The 16,297-nt window shown below is 44.5% G+C and overlaps 1 protein-coding gene across 1 annotated transcript in view; it reads left to right on the forward strand.

The window, feature by feature from the left end:
* CDHR3 (cadherin related family member 3) overlaps positions 1-15,186 on the forward strand; it is a 71,985-nt gene extending 56,799 nt beyond the window's left edge. Inside the window, 4 exon segments of the mRNA XM_034771041.1 lie at positions 566-747; positions 4,883-4,937; positions 10,713-10,761; positions 13,894-15,186. Coding sequence (XP_034626932.1) covers positions 566-747; positions 4,883-4,937; positions 10,713-10,761; positions 13,894-14,282 — 675 coding nt within the window. The 3' untranslated portion in view covers positions 14,283-15,186.
* The last annotated feature ends 1,111 nt before the right edge of the window (positions 15,187-16,297 follow it).

Consider the following 16,297-nt stretch of genomic DNA (forward strand, 5'->3'; position numbering starts at 1 on the left):
GGGGGAGACCCCAGCGCTGGGGCGGCAGGGGGTGCGCGGGGGGGAAGAGAGAGCCCAGGGGTGGGGCAGCAGGGGGTGCGGGTGGGGGAGGGCACTGGTAGGGCAGGGATGAGAGCCCAGGGCTGAGGTGGGGGCAGCCAAAAATTGTTTTGCTTGGGGTGGCAAAAAAACCTAGAGCCGGCCCTGCTCAGGTAACAATAGCAGTGGAGGGGGCAGCAGTCCAAGATCGGCTACCTTCCTGAGTACCACCCCACACAGGACTCTGGCTACATATTTAAATGGCTTGGGGCTGTGCCACCATCCCTGCTGCTGCAGCCACACTGATATGGTTCCTTGAGCTAGCTTCAAAGTTAACTCGGATATGCCTACACATGCTGCAGTCACACCTCCTGAGTGCAGTGTAGACATACCCTAAGGCAATCCAAAATTTTTAAACACAACCACTGCATTCATGTTTTAATATAAAACACAGGAGCACAATCAGGAACATGCTTTTTACACTAGGTGTCAACAAAATTCAGAGTTTGCAGCATTTAAGAACCTTTTATATATTTTTTTTTCAAAGCCTGCCATTACGCTTCTGATCAGAACAGAAAATGTTTATTCTGAATCAGCTTGGTATGTGCCATTCCTCATTTCTGTTGGCAGCATGCTACTGCTTGGACTGCTTGGATACCTAGCCTTCCTGCTGGCAAAATATATCCGTACCTACTGTCCACCAAAACCCAAAGCAGATAAAAGACCACTGTAAGTAATCCAAAAAAAAAAAAAAAAAAAAGAACATAAACACTAGTTTCCTTGAGAAAGAGTGAGTTTTTTGTTATTACTATTGAGAAATACCTGCTACTTATAAAGACAACTTGAAGCTCTGAGAGTTAATGGAATTTATACTTTGAATATTTTAGAGCACTATGTCATTTGCTGTAATAAACGTTACTAGTTGTTGGAATAGGATGTTGATTCTTTAAAGAGACGAGAGTCGAATCAAAATGACATCAAAACACTTGGTGGATTTACTGATACTTTAGTCAAATGCTTTAGCTGAACATCACAAGCAGAAAAAATAATAATTGTTTGTTACCACCAGATGTCCCAATCAGGATTATGGCAAAATTGTGCTAAGATCTTTCAGAATGAGAGAAAACTAAGGCTACGTTTTAGTCACAGGTATTTTTAGTAAAAGTCCTGGACAGATCACGGTCAGTAAACAAAAATTCATGGCCCGTGACATGTACTTGACTTGTACTATTTACCTGTAACTAAAACTTGGGCCGGGGCCTGGGGGTGCTCTGGGGTATTGGGGGGTGCGGTCTGGGGTGCTGTGGGCTGGGGGGATGGCCTGGGACCCCCGCTGGTGCTGGGGGGGGGGACAAGAGGGGGCAGGTAGGCTCCCTACCCAGCTCCATGTGTCCCGGCAGCTCCTAGGGGGAGGAAAGGCCGGAAGGCTCCGCGCACTTCCCCCGCCGAGCTCTGGTTCCATTGGCTGGGTACCGCAACCAATGGGAGCTGTGGGGGCGGTGCCTGCAAGCAGGGACATCATGCAGAGCCCCCTGGCCTCTCCGACTAGGTCAGGAGTTGCAGGGTCATGCCGGCTGCTTCCGGGGAGCCTCCCCCCCAAGGTAAGTGCCGCCCCACACCCTAACCTCCTGCCCCAGCCCTGAGCCCCCTCCCACACTGCTGCTGCTGCTGGCCCAGGAGCTGCTTCGGTTAGCTCCTCAGCCAGCCGCACCGGCTGCTGCAAAAGTCACAAAGATCACGGAAAGTCACGGAATCCGTGACTTCCGTGACCGACATGCAGCCTTAGAGATAAAATATTAACTGCAAGCTATTGTTATTATTCTAGAGGTGTGTGCAAGGAATTTAGCAATTCGTGGTAGAAATGACAAATGGATACAGTGGCATATAATCTGGCTATTGTTATTTATTAATTGGTGCCCATGATTCAATTGGGCTACGTTAAAAAGCAATCTTGATATTTTCAAGTCACATTTTAAAGCTTTCAAATATTTTAAAAGATATTAGCTCAGCCCTAGAATTGGATGGGGAGTGTAATTTTTTAAAGTATAATTTTGAGAGGTGGTATAACTCCACTATGCTGTTATTGATAAGATTAAAAAATATACAGCCATTCTTTTGGAGTCACAAGAACAATATTCAGGGCTGTTTTACGGCTTCTGGTAGCTCAATAGCAGTAGTTAATAATGCTGAGGCGCAGCAGAACAAACATGCCCAAACTAAACAAACCGAAAAAGGTCAAACACAAAAAAAATCCTGTTTGCCAAAGGAAAAAAGAACAGATTTGTCAGGGCTAGAACTGGAACATGATTTCTTTGTAGACATAGGTATTGCATATATTAACTATATTGATAACTTTATATTTTTATTACAGGAAAAACACACCAGGTATGTATCTTTTTTTAATGCTTTTATTACTTCTTAAGAACAAGTGTACCACTTATTAAGCTGCATCTCCACTAGCAGCTAGGGGTGTAATTCCAAGCTCCTGTACAAATACGCTAGCTCTCATCTGAGTTAGCATGCTAAAAGTAGTACTGTAGCTGTAGTAACATGGACAGTGGCAGCAGTGGCATGGGCTAGCTGTGCCGGGAGTGTATCCCCAGGGATCAGGCGGGTTTATACTCAGCGCTGCTAGCTGGTGTTGCTACTGCTGTTGCCCATGCTACCATGGCTAAGCTACTATTTTTAGCATGCTAGTTCAGATGAGAGCTAGCACCAGCATGCGTACACAAGCTGGGAATCACACCCTGAGCTCGTAGGGTAGACATAGCCTTAGTCACAGAAATTTGTAATTCCATTTTCAGATAAATAATCCATGTACAGGGATAACTGGGTGAAATTATATGGCCTGTGCTAATACAGAAGGTCACAATAGATGCTCTAATGGTCCCTTCTGGTCTTAAAAATCTATGAAACTGTTGCGTAAAAAAAAAGCCTGGTGTAGCCTAGTGCTCTGGCATGGTGGGGCAGGAATTTATTAACTATTTTCCAATTAGCCTTACCAGCACTTTTCATTAGTTCAATCTCCTAATACAGTTTGAGCTGACTCAGCAACAACCAGCTTTTGGACACTGGACACACAACCAGGCCTTCCCAATTTGGAAGCCATGATTCTCACCTATAACAAGTGATTTTGGGTGCCTGGTTTGAGACCCTTAGAGGTGCCTCATTTTTCAGAGGCTGGATGCCTGGTACTTTCTGAAAAATTGGGTCCCTTCAAGTTGTCTCAAGTTGAGCACCCAAAAGTTGAGGCGGTGAGGGGGGAAAGGAAGATGGTTTGAAGTAATTGTTCAGGCTCAGACCCATCTGTAGTAATTATACATTTTAGGCCATCACATGCCAACCAACAGGGCCTGTTGGTGGCTGGAGGTGTTGTTTGAAGGGAAATTTTTAAAAAAGCCTCGAAGGAGGGAACAAAAAAGGAAATGCAGAAATGTAGAGGCAGCATGCACCCTTGAAATTGGGCAGCATCCATGGGTCTGTACTGTAGAGAAGCCCAGTCTCCCTACTATTGGTGCTCACTCTGTGGGTGCTCCAGGGAGCACCTATGGGAAAAAAAAGGTGGGTGCTGAGCACCCACTGGCAGCTCCCCTATCAGCACCTCCTCCTCTCCTCAGTGCCTCTTGCCCACCGGCAGCCCCTCCAATCAGCACCTCCCCCTCCCTCCCAGTGACTCCTACCCGCTGTGGATCAGCTGTTCTGTGGCATGCAGCAGGTGCTGGGGGGGCAGGGGAAGGCACTGATTAGCAGGACCGCCGGCAGGTAGGTCGCGCTGCGGCCAGGGGTCGCAATAGGGCAAGAAGAGGTGGGGATGGGGTGTGGCCTTGAGGGAAGGGGTGGAGGGGCGAAGCAGGGGGGAGCAACCCCCCTGCCCCCCGGCACATAAGAAAGTTGGCGCCTATGCTCACTACTAACTCAAAATGAATGAAAATGGGGGTCGGGTGGGGGAAAGAGATTGCAAATATCCAATCCAGTTTTCAAATAAGAATTTTGCTTGATTGGGTTTGTAACACTTTCTTGTTTGGCTTCCATGAACTTGCAAGTGCACAAGCTTTACAAGTGCAAATACTCATGAAAGCTACATTTTAGTTCAAATATTCCCCACAAGTAAAATTTACTCTCCTGCAGAGGGCCAGTTCAAGGGCTTTGGAGCAGCTGAATCCTCAGAATATGGCTTGAGTGGGAGTTCAGTTGTGCATAGAAGGGAATTTCTGCACAGAAGGGAATTTCATCCCCAAAGCAAATTATTCACTGTCAAAAGTGTGAATAATTTTGAATATATGTGAATTTCTAAATCTGTTCAAACTATCAATGGAAAGTAAAATTCATTGAGAAATTTAGTTGTGGGAAATTATTCACCTCTACTTCTAGGGCAAGATTGTCAAGTGTGACTAGCAATTTTGGGTGGCCAACCTGAAACACCTCAAAGGGGTCTGATTTTCAGAAAGTTCTGATCACCTATCCTGTGAAAGTCAGGCACTTTTAAAGGTGTCTCAAACTCACTAGTCACTTTTGAAACTCTTGGCTTTGATATCTACGTATCACAGTCAAAAAAATTCTGATTTCTTAGGCCTGGTCTACATTAGGGGTGAGGGGAAATCAATCCAAGTTACGCATTACATGAATAATGTAGCTGAGGTCGACGTATTTAGATCTATTTACTGTGGTGTCTTCACTGTGGTAAGTTTACGGCTGACGCTCCCCTGTCAACTCTGCCTGTGCCTCTCGCTCCAGTGGAGTACCGGAGTCGACGGGAGGGGGATCAGCAGTTGATTGATCATGTCTAGACTAGACGTGATAAATCGACCCCCGCTGGATCAATCGCTGCCCGTTGATCCTGCGCATAATGTAGACAAGCCCTTAGAATGTGCATTTTCTTTCCTGTAGAAAAGAAGAAAGTTAAGAAAGAAGAGGTTTGGGTAAGTACTGTAAGTCACAAACTAAAGTAAGTGTTTGGCCCATACCAGTCCTACAGTATGGTCAGAGAACCTGTGGAACTTTTGTATGATGCCAGTGACGGAGATTGCAAGGTAGAATTCTTGGCATCGTTTGTTTCTGCCACTAGACATGTTTTCTACAACCCACTATTTCAGAAATATTGAATAGTGCTATTTTTTAATTGTAGACATATCCTTGAGGTTTTTTCATATATACAGAGTGAAAATTGGAAGCCATCACTAGAAATACTAATGGGAATTTTAGCAAGTGGATCAATGATGCCATATTAGATCCTGGTCCCACAGATCTTACTCAGTCAATGAGAATCTGGTCTAAACAAAGACTGTAGGATTATTATTAATATAACAGTAACACTCAGATTCCAACTCAGACTGTTGCCCTGTTGTATTAGGTGCTGTACATATATAAGTGACAATCCCTGCCCTAACGAGTTTACAACCTAAAGAGACAAGACAGGCAAAGAGTAGGAAGGGAATCAGAGAGAAGTGATTTGCCCAAGATCACACAGTAGGTGAGTGGTAGAGATGGGAATAGGTGCAAGTCCTGACTCCCAGTCTGGTGCCCTGTCTACTAAGCATGAAGCTCCTTATCCACCAACAGTGTGCTGAGTGTTTTATAGAGGAGGGGTGAAATCCAGGCTTGATTAAAGTCAATGGCAAAACTCCCATTGACTTCAGTGGGGCCAGGATTTCACCCAAATCCCTGCCTGAAAGGATTTACAATCCAGACAGACACATAAAATAGAGTGAGAGTAACAGGATGCAGTGGGAAGCAGAGTGACTGAATGGTGACACTTAGCAGGGCTCGTTAGGTCCGTGATTTGTTTGTGGGGGTTTAGGGTAAGGATTTTCAACTATCTAGCTTGTTACCTTCCTACCTGAGGAAAGGACTACGGTGAAAGGCATTTTGGAAGAATTGTGATTTATGAAGGGATTGGATGAGGAGATGTAAATGAGGTAAACCAGGTCAGGGTTTTTATTTAGTGACATTGGAAAAACAAAACCAATGTGACCCGTTAAATCTGGCCCAAAGTGTGATATTAAACACTGAGAAAGCAGTTATCAAAATGTTTTTGGCCAAAACCTGAAAATGTTCTATTCAGAAATCCCACCATAGTGCCTCATGGGAGTTGTAGTTCAGGTGCATCATGCCCCCATTCACCTCTGTGGTCTGGGCTCCCCAGCCAGACTATATTTCCATCCCCCTATATCAGACACAATAGAGGTGGAGTCAGGGGGGGTCAGAAAGGAGATTATTATCTAAAGGCCAAGCAGAAGGAGAACAACAAAAGACCTATTTCTCCACTCAAACCAATTTTACATGGTGTAACAATATTGACTTCAACAGCATTACTCCTGACCAGCAGCAGTGTAACCAAGAGGAGACTCAGGGTATGTCTACACTCTAAAATTAGGTCAATTTTATAGAAGTCGATTTTTAGAAATAGATTTTATACAGTCGATTGTGTATGTCCCCACTAAGCGCATTAAGTCAGTGGCGTGCGTCCTCACTACCGTGGCTAGCATCGACTCATGGAGCGGTGCACTGTGGGTAGCTATCCCACATTCCAGCAGTCTCCGCTGCCCACTGGAATTCTGGGTTAAGCTCCCAATGCAGACAATCATTTCGCGCCTTTCTTCCTGGGTTACCAGTGCAGATGACATAGCACAGCAAGCATGGAGCCCGCTCAGCTCACTGCTGCTGTTGTGAGCACTGTAAATACCTCATGCATTATACTGCAGTATGTGCAGAACCTGACTAAGCCACGGCAGCACAAGGACGATTGTGAGGAGGACATGGACACAGACATTCCTGAAAACATGGGCTGTGGCAATTGGGACATCATGGTGGCAGTGGGGCTGGTTGATACAGTGGAATGCCGATTCTGGGCTTGGCAAAAAAACACAGACTGGTGGGACCACATAATATAGCAGGTATGGGATGATTCCCAGTGGCTGCGGAACTTTCGCATGCATAAGGCCACTTTCCTGGAATTCTGTGAGTTGCTTTTCCCCACCCTGAAGCGCAGGAATACCAAGATGAGAGCTGCCCTGACAGTTGAGAAGTGAGTGGCGATAGCCCTGTGGAAGCTTGCAACGCCTGACTGCTACCGGTCAGTCGGGAATCAATTTGGAGTGGGCAAATCTACTGTGGGCCAATGCAATCACTGATGTTCTGCTATCAAGGCTAGTGACTCTGGGAAATGTGAAGATCATAGTGGATGGCTTTGCTGCAATGGGTTTCCCTAATTGTGGTGGGGCGATAGACGGAACGCATATCCCTATCTTGGCACTGGACCACCTTGCCAACCAGTACATAAACCACAAGGGGTACTTCTCAATGGTGCTACAAGCACTGGTGGATCACAAGGGACGTTTCACCAAGATCAGCATGGGATGGCCGGGAAAGGTGCATGACGCTCGCATCTTTAGGAACTCTGGGCTGTTTGAGCAGCTGCAAGAAGGGACTTACTTCCCAGACCAGAAAATTACTGTTGGGGATGTGGAAATGCCAATAGTTATCCTTGGAGACCCAGCCTATCCCTTGCTCCCATGGCTCATGAAGCCATACATAGGCAGCCTGGACAGTAGTAAGGAGCAGTTCAATTATAGGCTAAGCAGGTGCAGAATGGTGGTAGAATGTGCCTTTGGATGTTTAAAAGCTCGCTGGCGCTGTTTGCTGACTAGGTTAGACCTCAGCGCAACCAATATTCCCATTGTTATTGCTGCTTGCTTTGTGCTCCATAATATTTGTGAGCATAAGGGAGAGATGTTTATGGTGGGGTGGGAGGTTGAGGCAAATTGCCTGGCTGCCAATTTTGAACAGCCAGACACCAAGGCGATTAGAAGAGCACAGGTAGGTGCGCTGCGCATCAGAGAGGCTTTGAAAACCAGTTTCATGACTGGCCAGGCTACGGTGTGACAGGTGTATGTATTTCTCCTTGATGGAAATCCGCCCCCTTTGTTGATTTTAATTCCCTGTAAGACAACCCCCCCCCCCTTCAATCACAGCTGGCAAAGGAAATAAAGTCACTATTGTTTTGAAACCATGCATTCTTTCTTTATTAAAAAAAAAGGGAGATAACTGATAAGGTAGCCCAGGTGGGGTAGGGTGGGGTGGGGGAGGACAAGGCCACATTGCTAATTGTAGCCACACTACAAATCGAAACTGTTTGAATGACAGCCTTCTGTTGCTTGGGCCATCCCCTGGAGTGGAGTGTCTGGATGCCTGGAGCCTCCCCCTTCCCCCGCATTCTTGGGCGTCTGGGTGAGAAGGATATGGGATTTGGGGAAGAGGGCAGGCGATTGTACAGTGGATGCAGCGGCAGTCTGTGCTCTTGTTGGCTTTCCTGCAGCTCCACCAGATGCCTGAGCATGTCCATTTGCTCCCCCATTAGCCTCAGCATTGCATCCTACCTCTTCTCACTGTGCTCACTTAATGCTTTCCTGGACTTTGCCACTGAATGCCTCCATGCATTCAGCTGTGCCCTATCAGTGCGGGAGGACTGCATGAGCTTGGAAAATGGCGAGTGCATTTTTTTCGTCTTCTAATCTGCAATAACCTCAGGGATGGAGATGATAGGGGGAGCATAGAAACATTTGCACCTGCGCGGGGATAAAAAGGGAGAGTAAAATTTAAGATGATACATTTCTAAGAACAAAAGGGAGACTCTTTCACAGTGAATCAACCAATTCACAGCAGACAGCACATGTGCTTTATGTACAAGGTCGCATTTTGCCTTTTATATTGAGCGCCTGCCGGTATAGTGACACATCACACACGGCTGGGCAACAGAATTCGGTTTCCAGGCATCCATGGTAAGCCTTTTGGTACATGGGGTTGGCTTCTAACACCTTCATAACATATGGGAATGTTTTCAAACTGCAGCGCCCTCCTTTCCCATAGCAAGCAATGCCGGTGGGTTTATCATTTAAAAGGAGGGGCTGCGGTTTTCGGGTGGATGTGCAGCACACAGCTCCCCCCACCCCTCCATGTGGCTATTTGGGATGATCCCTTCACCCCTCCCCCTGCCGCGTGGCTATTTTCAGGGATGATCCCTTTTAGCCAAGCACAAACAGCCCAGGATGAACGGGGTCCTTTTACTGTTCCCTTACAAAAATTTCCCTATTTCAACCAGGTGACCATGAATGATATCACTCTCCTGAGAACACAGAAAGATATAGACCGAATGTTGCTTGAATGCGACCAAAACCCAAGACCATTCACTGCCATGCTTTGTGCTGCAATGATTCCAGACTACTTGCTACTGGCTTGCGTGGTAAAGCGTCCTACCGTGGAGGACGAAATAAGGCAGCCCTCCCCAGAAACCTTCTTCAAAGGCTTTCAGAGTACTTCCAGGAGAGCTTCATGGCGATGTCCCTGGAGGATTCCTGTTCCATCCCCAAACACGTTAACAGACTTTTCCAGTAGCTGTACTGGGTGCAAATGCATCCCAATTCTTCAGGGCAAATCAAACATTAAACACTATTGCTTTTAAACCCTGTTCTGTAGTTACAAATTTACACTCACCACAGGTGCCTTCTCTGCCTTCAGGGTTGGGGATCCCGTCTTGGGAGGGTATTGGCTCCAGGGTGATGAAAAGGTCCTGGCTGCCAGGGAGAACGGATTCACTGCTTGCCTGCTGCACATTCTCCTCCTCCTCCTCTTCCTCATCCACAAAATCCTCCTTCCTGTTGTGTGAGACTCCCCCCTTGCAGGTGTCCACGGACAGTGGTGGGGTAGTGGTAGGGTCCCCCCCTAGAATGCCATGCAGTTGATCATAGAAGCGGCATGTATGGGGCTCTGACCCATAGTGATCATTTGCCTCCTTTGTCTTTTGGTAGGCTTGTCTGAGCTCCTTGACTTTCACGCGGCACTGCTATGTGTCCCTGTTGTAGCCTCTGTCCAACATGCCCTGTGCAATTTTGGCATATATATTAGCAGTTCTTTGTTTTGATCGGACTTCTACCTGCACAGATTCTTCTCCTCATACAGCAATCAGATCCAGTGTCTCCCGTTCACTCCATGATGGAGCTCGTTTGCGATTCTGGGGGGACTGCATGGTCACCTGTGCTGCTGAGTTCGCCATGCTTACCAAACAGGAAATGAAATTCAAAAGTTGTTGGGGCTTTTCCTGCGTATCTGGCTAGTGCATCGGAGTTGAAAGTGCTGTCCAGAGCGGTCACATTGGAGCACTCTGGGATAGCTCCTGGAGGCCAATAATGTCGATTTGTGTCCGCACTACCCAAATTTGACCCAGCAAAGTTGATTTTAGCGCTACTCCCCTCGCCAGGGAGGAGTACAGAAATCGATTTTAAGAGCCCTTTAGGTCGACGGAATGCGGTTGCTTGTGTAGACGCGGTCATTATAAAATTGACTTAACGCGGCTAAATTCGACCTAACCCTGTAGTGTAGACCAGGGCTCAGGCTCTAAATCTTTTAGTTTTGATAATGACATGATTAATTCCAGGGTAATAGAGACTTGTGTGCTTCTAACATGACATTTGGAGTCATTTAGCAGGTCAGATCCTATTAATTCTCCTTTGAACATTTGGTAGCAACACCCTTAGCCACAATGGCTTTTGTTGCCAGGTCTGATTAAACTCACCCTAATGCAATATTCAGGTCATATAAATCTGCTTCAATCCATGTAGGTAAAAATGTCCAAGTCACTGCTTCTCCTCCTCCTTTAATTATTTCACAGGTTTGATTTCACATTGTTTGTCTCTTCATAGGAAATGACCAAGATAAACACTGTCTTTGATGGAGAAGCCAGAGATCCAGGTAAGGGAAAATTAAAAGTAAATTTAAATATTTGGCTTGAAATAAACTGGATTGGTTACCTTAACTCTGGTTAGATATTTGCATTTCATTTAAGGCTTGTTGATTCCAAGGAAAATGGGAGTTACAATGTTGATAAATGCACAGTAATGCACACTGGAAAATATAAACCCAGCTATCCATATAAAATAATGGGGTCTTCTAAATTAGCTGTTCCACTCAAGAAAGAGAGCTTGACGTCATTGTGGACAGTTCCCTGAAAACATCTGCTCAATGTGCAGCGGTAGTCAATAAAGCTAACAATGTTAGGAGCCATTAAAGCAAGGGATAGATAATAAGACAGAAAATATCATAATGCTACTATGTAAAGCTATGACCCAGTTTGAATACTGTATGCAGTTCTGGTCGCCCAGTCTCAAAAAAGATATATTGGAATTGGAAAAGTTACAGAGAAGGGCAATAAAAATGATTAGGGGAATGGAACAGCTTCCATATGAGGAAAGGTTAATAAGACTGGGACTTTTCAGTTTGGAAAAGAGACGAATAAGGGGTAATATGATAGAGAACTATAAAATCATGTATGGTGTGGAGAAAGTGAATAAGAAAGTGTTGTTATTTCTTCACATAAATACAAGAACAAAGGGTCACCCAATGAAATTAATAGGCAGCAGGTTTAAAACAAACATAAGGAAGAACTTCTTCACACAACCACACAGTCAACTTATGGAACTCATTGCCAGGGGATGTTATAAAGGCCAAAAGTATAACTGGGTTAAAAAATGAATTAGATAAGTTCATATAGGATAGGTCCATCAATGGCTTTTAGCCAAGATGTTCAGGGATGCAACAGGGGGTGGATCACTCGATAAAGTGCCCTGTTCTGTTCACTCCCTCTGAAGCATCTGGCACAGTCAGAAGACAGGATCCTGGGCTAGATGGATCATTGGTCTTATGTTCACAGGTTATGAAAACTGTTGTGTACAAATACATGACATGTCCTTTCCTTAGGCTTTCCTTACTGCCTTAGCTCTAAAGCAACAAGGTGGGTGAAGTAATATCTTTTACTGGACCAACTTCTGTTGGTGAGAGACACAAGCTTTCAAGTTACACAGAGCTCTTCCTCTTTCCACGTAGCTCGAAAGCTTGTTTCTCTCACGAACAGAAATTGGTCCAATAAAAAATATGACCTCACCCACCTTGTCTTTGTAATGTCTTGGGACTGACATAGCTCTGAGAACAATATCTACAAACGTTAGATCTAAATGTGACGAATACAAAGATGTTTGGGCTCAGGCTCTAGCTACAGAATTCAGAGGATCTGAAATGCACCACAGTGTGATGACATTTGTGCTATGCCATGACTTAAGCGTTATGTTGCAGTACAACATTGCAGGGGCAGCAGAGATGTGTGTGCACCCTAGAAATGCGTTCCTGCAGCCTTGAGGAGGTTGGCTGTATGGGGACATTAGTATCTTAGAAGAGTTCTGGGAAGTCATTCTCAGAGCATGGGCAAGCATGTGCTGGTGAGAATGAGACCTGCCACGCAGACTGGGGTTATTCCCAGAGTGAGTGCTCTTTTGGGATGAATTAGCACATCATGGGAACAGTGCAACAACATCCCATCTGCCAGACTTGGATTCATAAGTGCTCAGTTCAGCTGACTCAAGAGGAGCTGGGTCAGGTGTCCTGCAAACTCCACTGGTGCAATAATTAAACCTTGCATGACAGCCCATACCCATTTTCGGGCTATCTCCTCAGCACCTTTTGTGCTGGTAACTACATCTAGGGCTATTAGACATTCCTTATTCTTTTCTATTCTAAAGTGCCTAATCTGTAAGTAGCCATACAAATCATGTGAGGAGAGATCCAATTTTATCTTTAATTGCCCAAATTACACTGTGTCAGGATCCATCAATCCTGATACTAACTATAGCAGAGAACCTCCACTTCTCTCTCCAATTCTTAAAAGTCTTTTTGTCTCACATTACCTGGTAAAAATAATTTTTAATTAATTATAGGCATTGCCGCTAGTTGCCCATGTCCCTTGTCCACTTAACAAGTAAGGAGTAATTTAGACAATAAAGTAATTACACTGGACACCAGGACATTTCTCTACAGATCTTTGGAGAGTAAATGAGCTGAAGTAGTGGATGCCTGTTGCCTGTGTACAAGAGAAGAGTCACTATTAAAGTCTACAGAGGGCTATAAGTACTTTCTAACAAAGCACTATTGCACAGTACACTAAAGTAACCAAAAATATTTGAGACTGCAGGATCTGTAATTATGATTTCCCCCAGCTCTTTGGGGATGCCAGATATCTGAGCCTGGGGTCAACTTGGACCAACTAACCTGAGTTTAAAGATGTTAAACGATGTCTACAATAAATGCCATGTGCTGTTTCAAACTGTTTTTTCAAATAGTTAGCTACTTCAAAGTAGCAATCCTATCACACACAGAGTCTTTCCTAATCTAGACAATAGTGTGTTTTAGGGCTGGTCTATACCAGGATATCTACATCAGTTAGGGGGGTGGGGATTTTTTTAAACCAATAAACTACTACAAGCCCTAGTGTGGACACAGCTATAACCTTATAAAGGTGCCTTATACTGGTATAGCTTACTCATCTTCGTGAACCAGGATAATCACTTCCACACCTCTATAACTGAATCCACAGTAGAGGAGTTTTGCTGCTTTACTATACCTGTATAGTTAAAATAGCAAATCTCGGACTTAGATGAAGAAGAACAAGCATCCACTACTTCAGCTCATTTTCTCTCCACAGATCTGTAGAGAAATTTCCTGGTGTCCAGTGTGATTACCTTATTGTCTAAATTACTTCTTACTTGTTAAGCGGACACGGGACCAGGGGAACGAGGGGCATTGCCTATAATTACACCTCCACACCTCTATAACTGAATCCACAGTAGAGGAGTTTTGCTGCTTTACTATACCTGTATAGTTAAAATAGCAAATCTAGGACTTAGATGAAGAAGTTGGGCTTGCCAAACTGACTGGACCTGCCAGACCTTTTGATGAGATTTACTCCTTGCTAACTGACACACTGAGGGGACTTCCTCCCATTGGTCTGCTAAAAGGAGAAATAGTTTAACTGTTTGTGTTTTTCCCCCTACCCAGTAACTGGCAAAATGTATGAATACAATTCAAAATCTGGCGCCCGAAGATGGAAAGATACAAAGGAGTCAGTGGAGCCAGGAATAAAGGATCCGCTTGCACAGGTAATTTCAACTGTCCCAGCAAACAGCAGTGAAGGGAAAGACAGAATGAGGACTGCAAGCAAGCAAGAAGCTGGAACAACTGGCAGAGAGCTGACAGCAGAGAATAACATGGCAACAAAGCCCTCAGAAGGGAAGGCAGAAACTTCTAGCTAGGATAGCCTGAAATTACACAAGCCAAAAGATGGAGCTGGGGGCAGGGGATCATCCTCACCAGGCAGGTCACCAGTCCCCCCTCCCAAAATATACCCCCAGTTACAGCCAAAACCAGCCTTAAAGAATGTGGTGTGAAGCTTTTGGGAGCCATCCCAAAACCTTCACCCCATCACTACAACATTAACAGATTCCACAGACAAGAGGGGCTTGTGCTTCTTACTCAATGCCTTTCTTAGTGTGTGGGATGTGGAAAATGGACAATACCATGTAAATTACACCCAAATGTAGGGCCACGTTGTCCCTGCGCCTGTGTGGATGTGTGAACTTGGGGAAAAGAGGGAAGGGTACAATGAGCTTTCCCATTCCCCTGTGTGTCACTTCACATAGGACCAAACCATAAATGCAATCCTCATGCTCCCCACAACACAAAGACTGTTGGCTAATGCGGCTAGAAGTATGAGCCACCCCAAAAAGGTTGGGCGGGAGGTGAGGCCATGGCCACAGAAGGGATGGCACACTCTGTGAGTGTGAGTGTGCATGTGTGTAACCCACACACCTCCTGGGTGTGATGTTCTTTCCCATCTACTGGCACTGTGACAACTTTGAGAGAGAGATTAATGAGTCTGCTCTACAGCCTTAGCTAAGGGGCATATGGCTTTTAGCTCATGCAGTAGCGGCTCATGCATTTAGCGCAAGAGGTCCCCCGTTCAATCCCGTCCGCCGACAACAGTGGTCTGGTGGTGTTACATGCGTGCGTGAGAGAGAGATTCAGAAAGCGTTGTCCCTCCCTTCTGCCTCACCCTGTGCCAGTACCCGAAAGGCAGAATTGCACCCAGAATTGCATTAAAATGATGGCGGGTTGGGGATGTAAATGTGAACAAGTTTTTATGAATTAAAGTGGAAACAAGTTTGTGTCTTGATCTGAACTTTTCTCTGCCATGGCGGAGGAGTCCCAAATACAAAAGCCCTGAGCTCATCTAAAAATGCCAGAAAAGCACAAAATGAAGCTGATTATATATATTAAAAAAAAAAAAAAGGCTAGGAAACTGAACAAGTTTGTTTCATTGTCCAAACTGAGTGAGCAGCTAAAAGAAAATCATCATCATAAAGAAAGAAATGTAAGTTAGAATTTACACATTCAGTTTAAATAGTCTAGTATTTTGTTGGTAAGAGCTAAGTGCTTTTCACACATGATTTTTATCTGTACCCATCCTTTGTGACTAAGAAATGAATATATTTTGGAAAATATTTTTGAATGGAAAAATCCCTAGCTTCTTTTATTGTATTAGGTCCTCCATTACAGTTCATAGTTTATTTTGCTTCTGTAACTTTATTACTGTTCAATTTCATCATGTTCTGTGCTTTTTGTATTTTGCACAATCAAGCTGAATATACCCAGAAGAAAAATGATTTCACAATGTATGTTACAATATAACTGTCTACTGTGATAATGTATGATGTTTATGCTGTGCACAATACTGAAACAGGAAAAAAAGTGTTACATCATTGCAAGAAATTGCTAGTTTGCAAACAAAAATATTTATGAATAATGAATTAATTTTCAGAAATCCTCTGCTCTTTTTTTTTAAAAATACAATGGGAATGATCTGATCAGCTCAATGGCAGCAGAAAATGTTTGGGCTTCAGTTAGGTGAGGATCTTAAATTCTAATTTTATTTGATCTTAACTTTTCCGGTGTGTCAGTCTGTACCGTGTTATGGGACTACCCTTATTTCAGATCCAAATCTAGTAACAACAGTCTGATTTTCCAGGACTGACTGGGAAAGCACACAAGACTTGATTCAATTCCCTTGCAGTGGAAGAGCTATGACAACTTCATTGGTTGGGTTCCTACTAATTGTAAGGCTGTCCCTTGTGGTGTTGCATTAGCATGCTGCTTCTGAGCGCCTGGGAGGGGTTTGGCTCATGAACTATTTTATTAGGAAACACCCACTGCAATTGGAAAAGAAGAAAGCAGGGAACGGCTCTTCGATCATGACAATATTTCACTTAGCAATTAGAAACCCAATTTATCTTTAATAACACAATGCTAGAGATAGGAAAGAGTGATTTACTGTCTTTGCACAGTCTGGGCATGTTACCAGTTACTGTGTCTGTGCTGGTTGTTATAGTGTTGCTTGACCCTTGAG

This window comes from Trachemys scripta, chromosome 1 (genome assembly GCF_013100865.1).
Source record: "Trachemys scripta elegans isolate TJP31775 chromosome 1, CAS_Tse_1.0, whole genome shotgun sequence".
Lineage (NCBI taxonomy): Eukaryota > Metazoa > Chordata > Testudines > Emydidae > Trachemys > Trachemys scripta.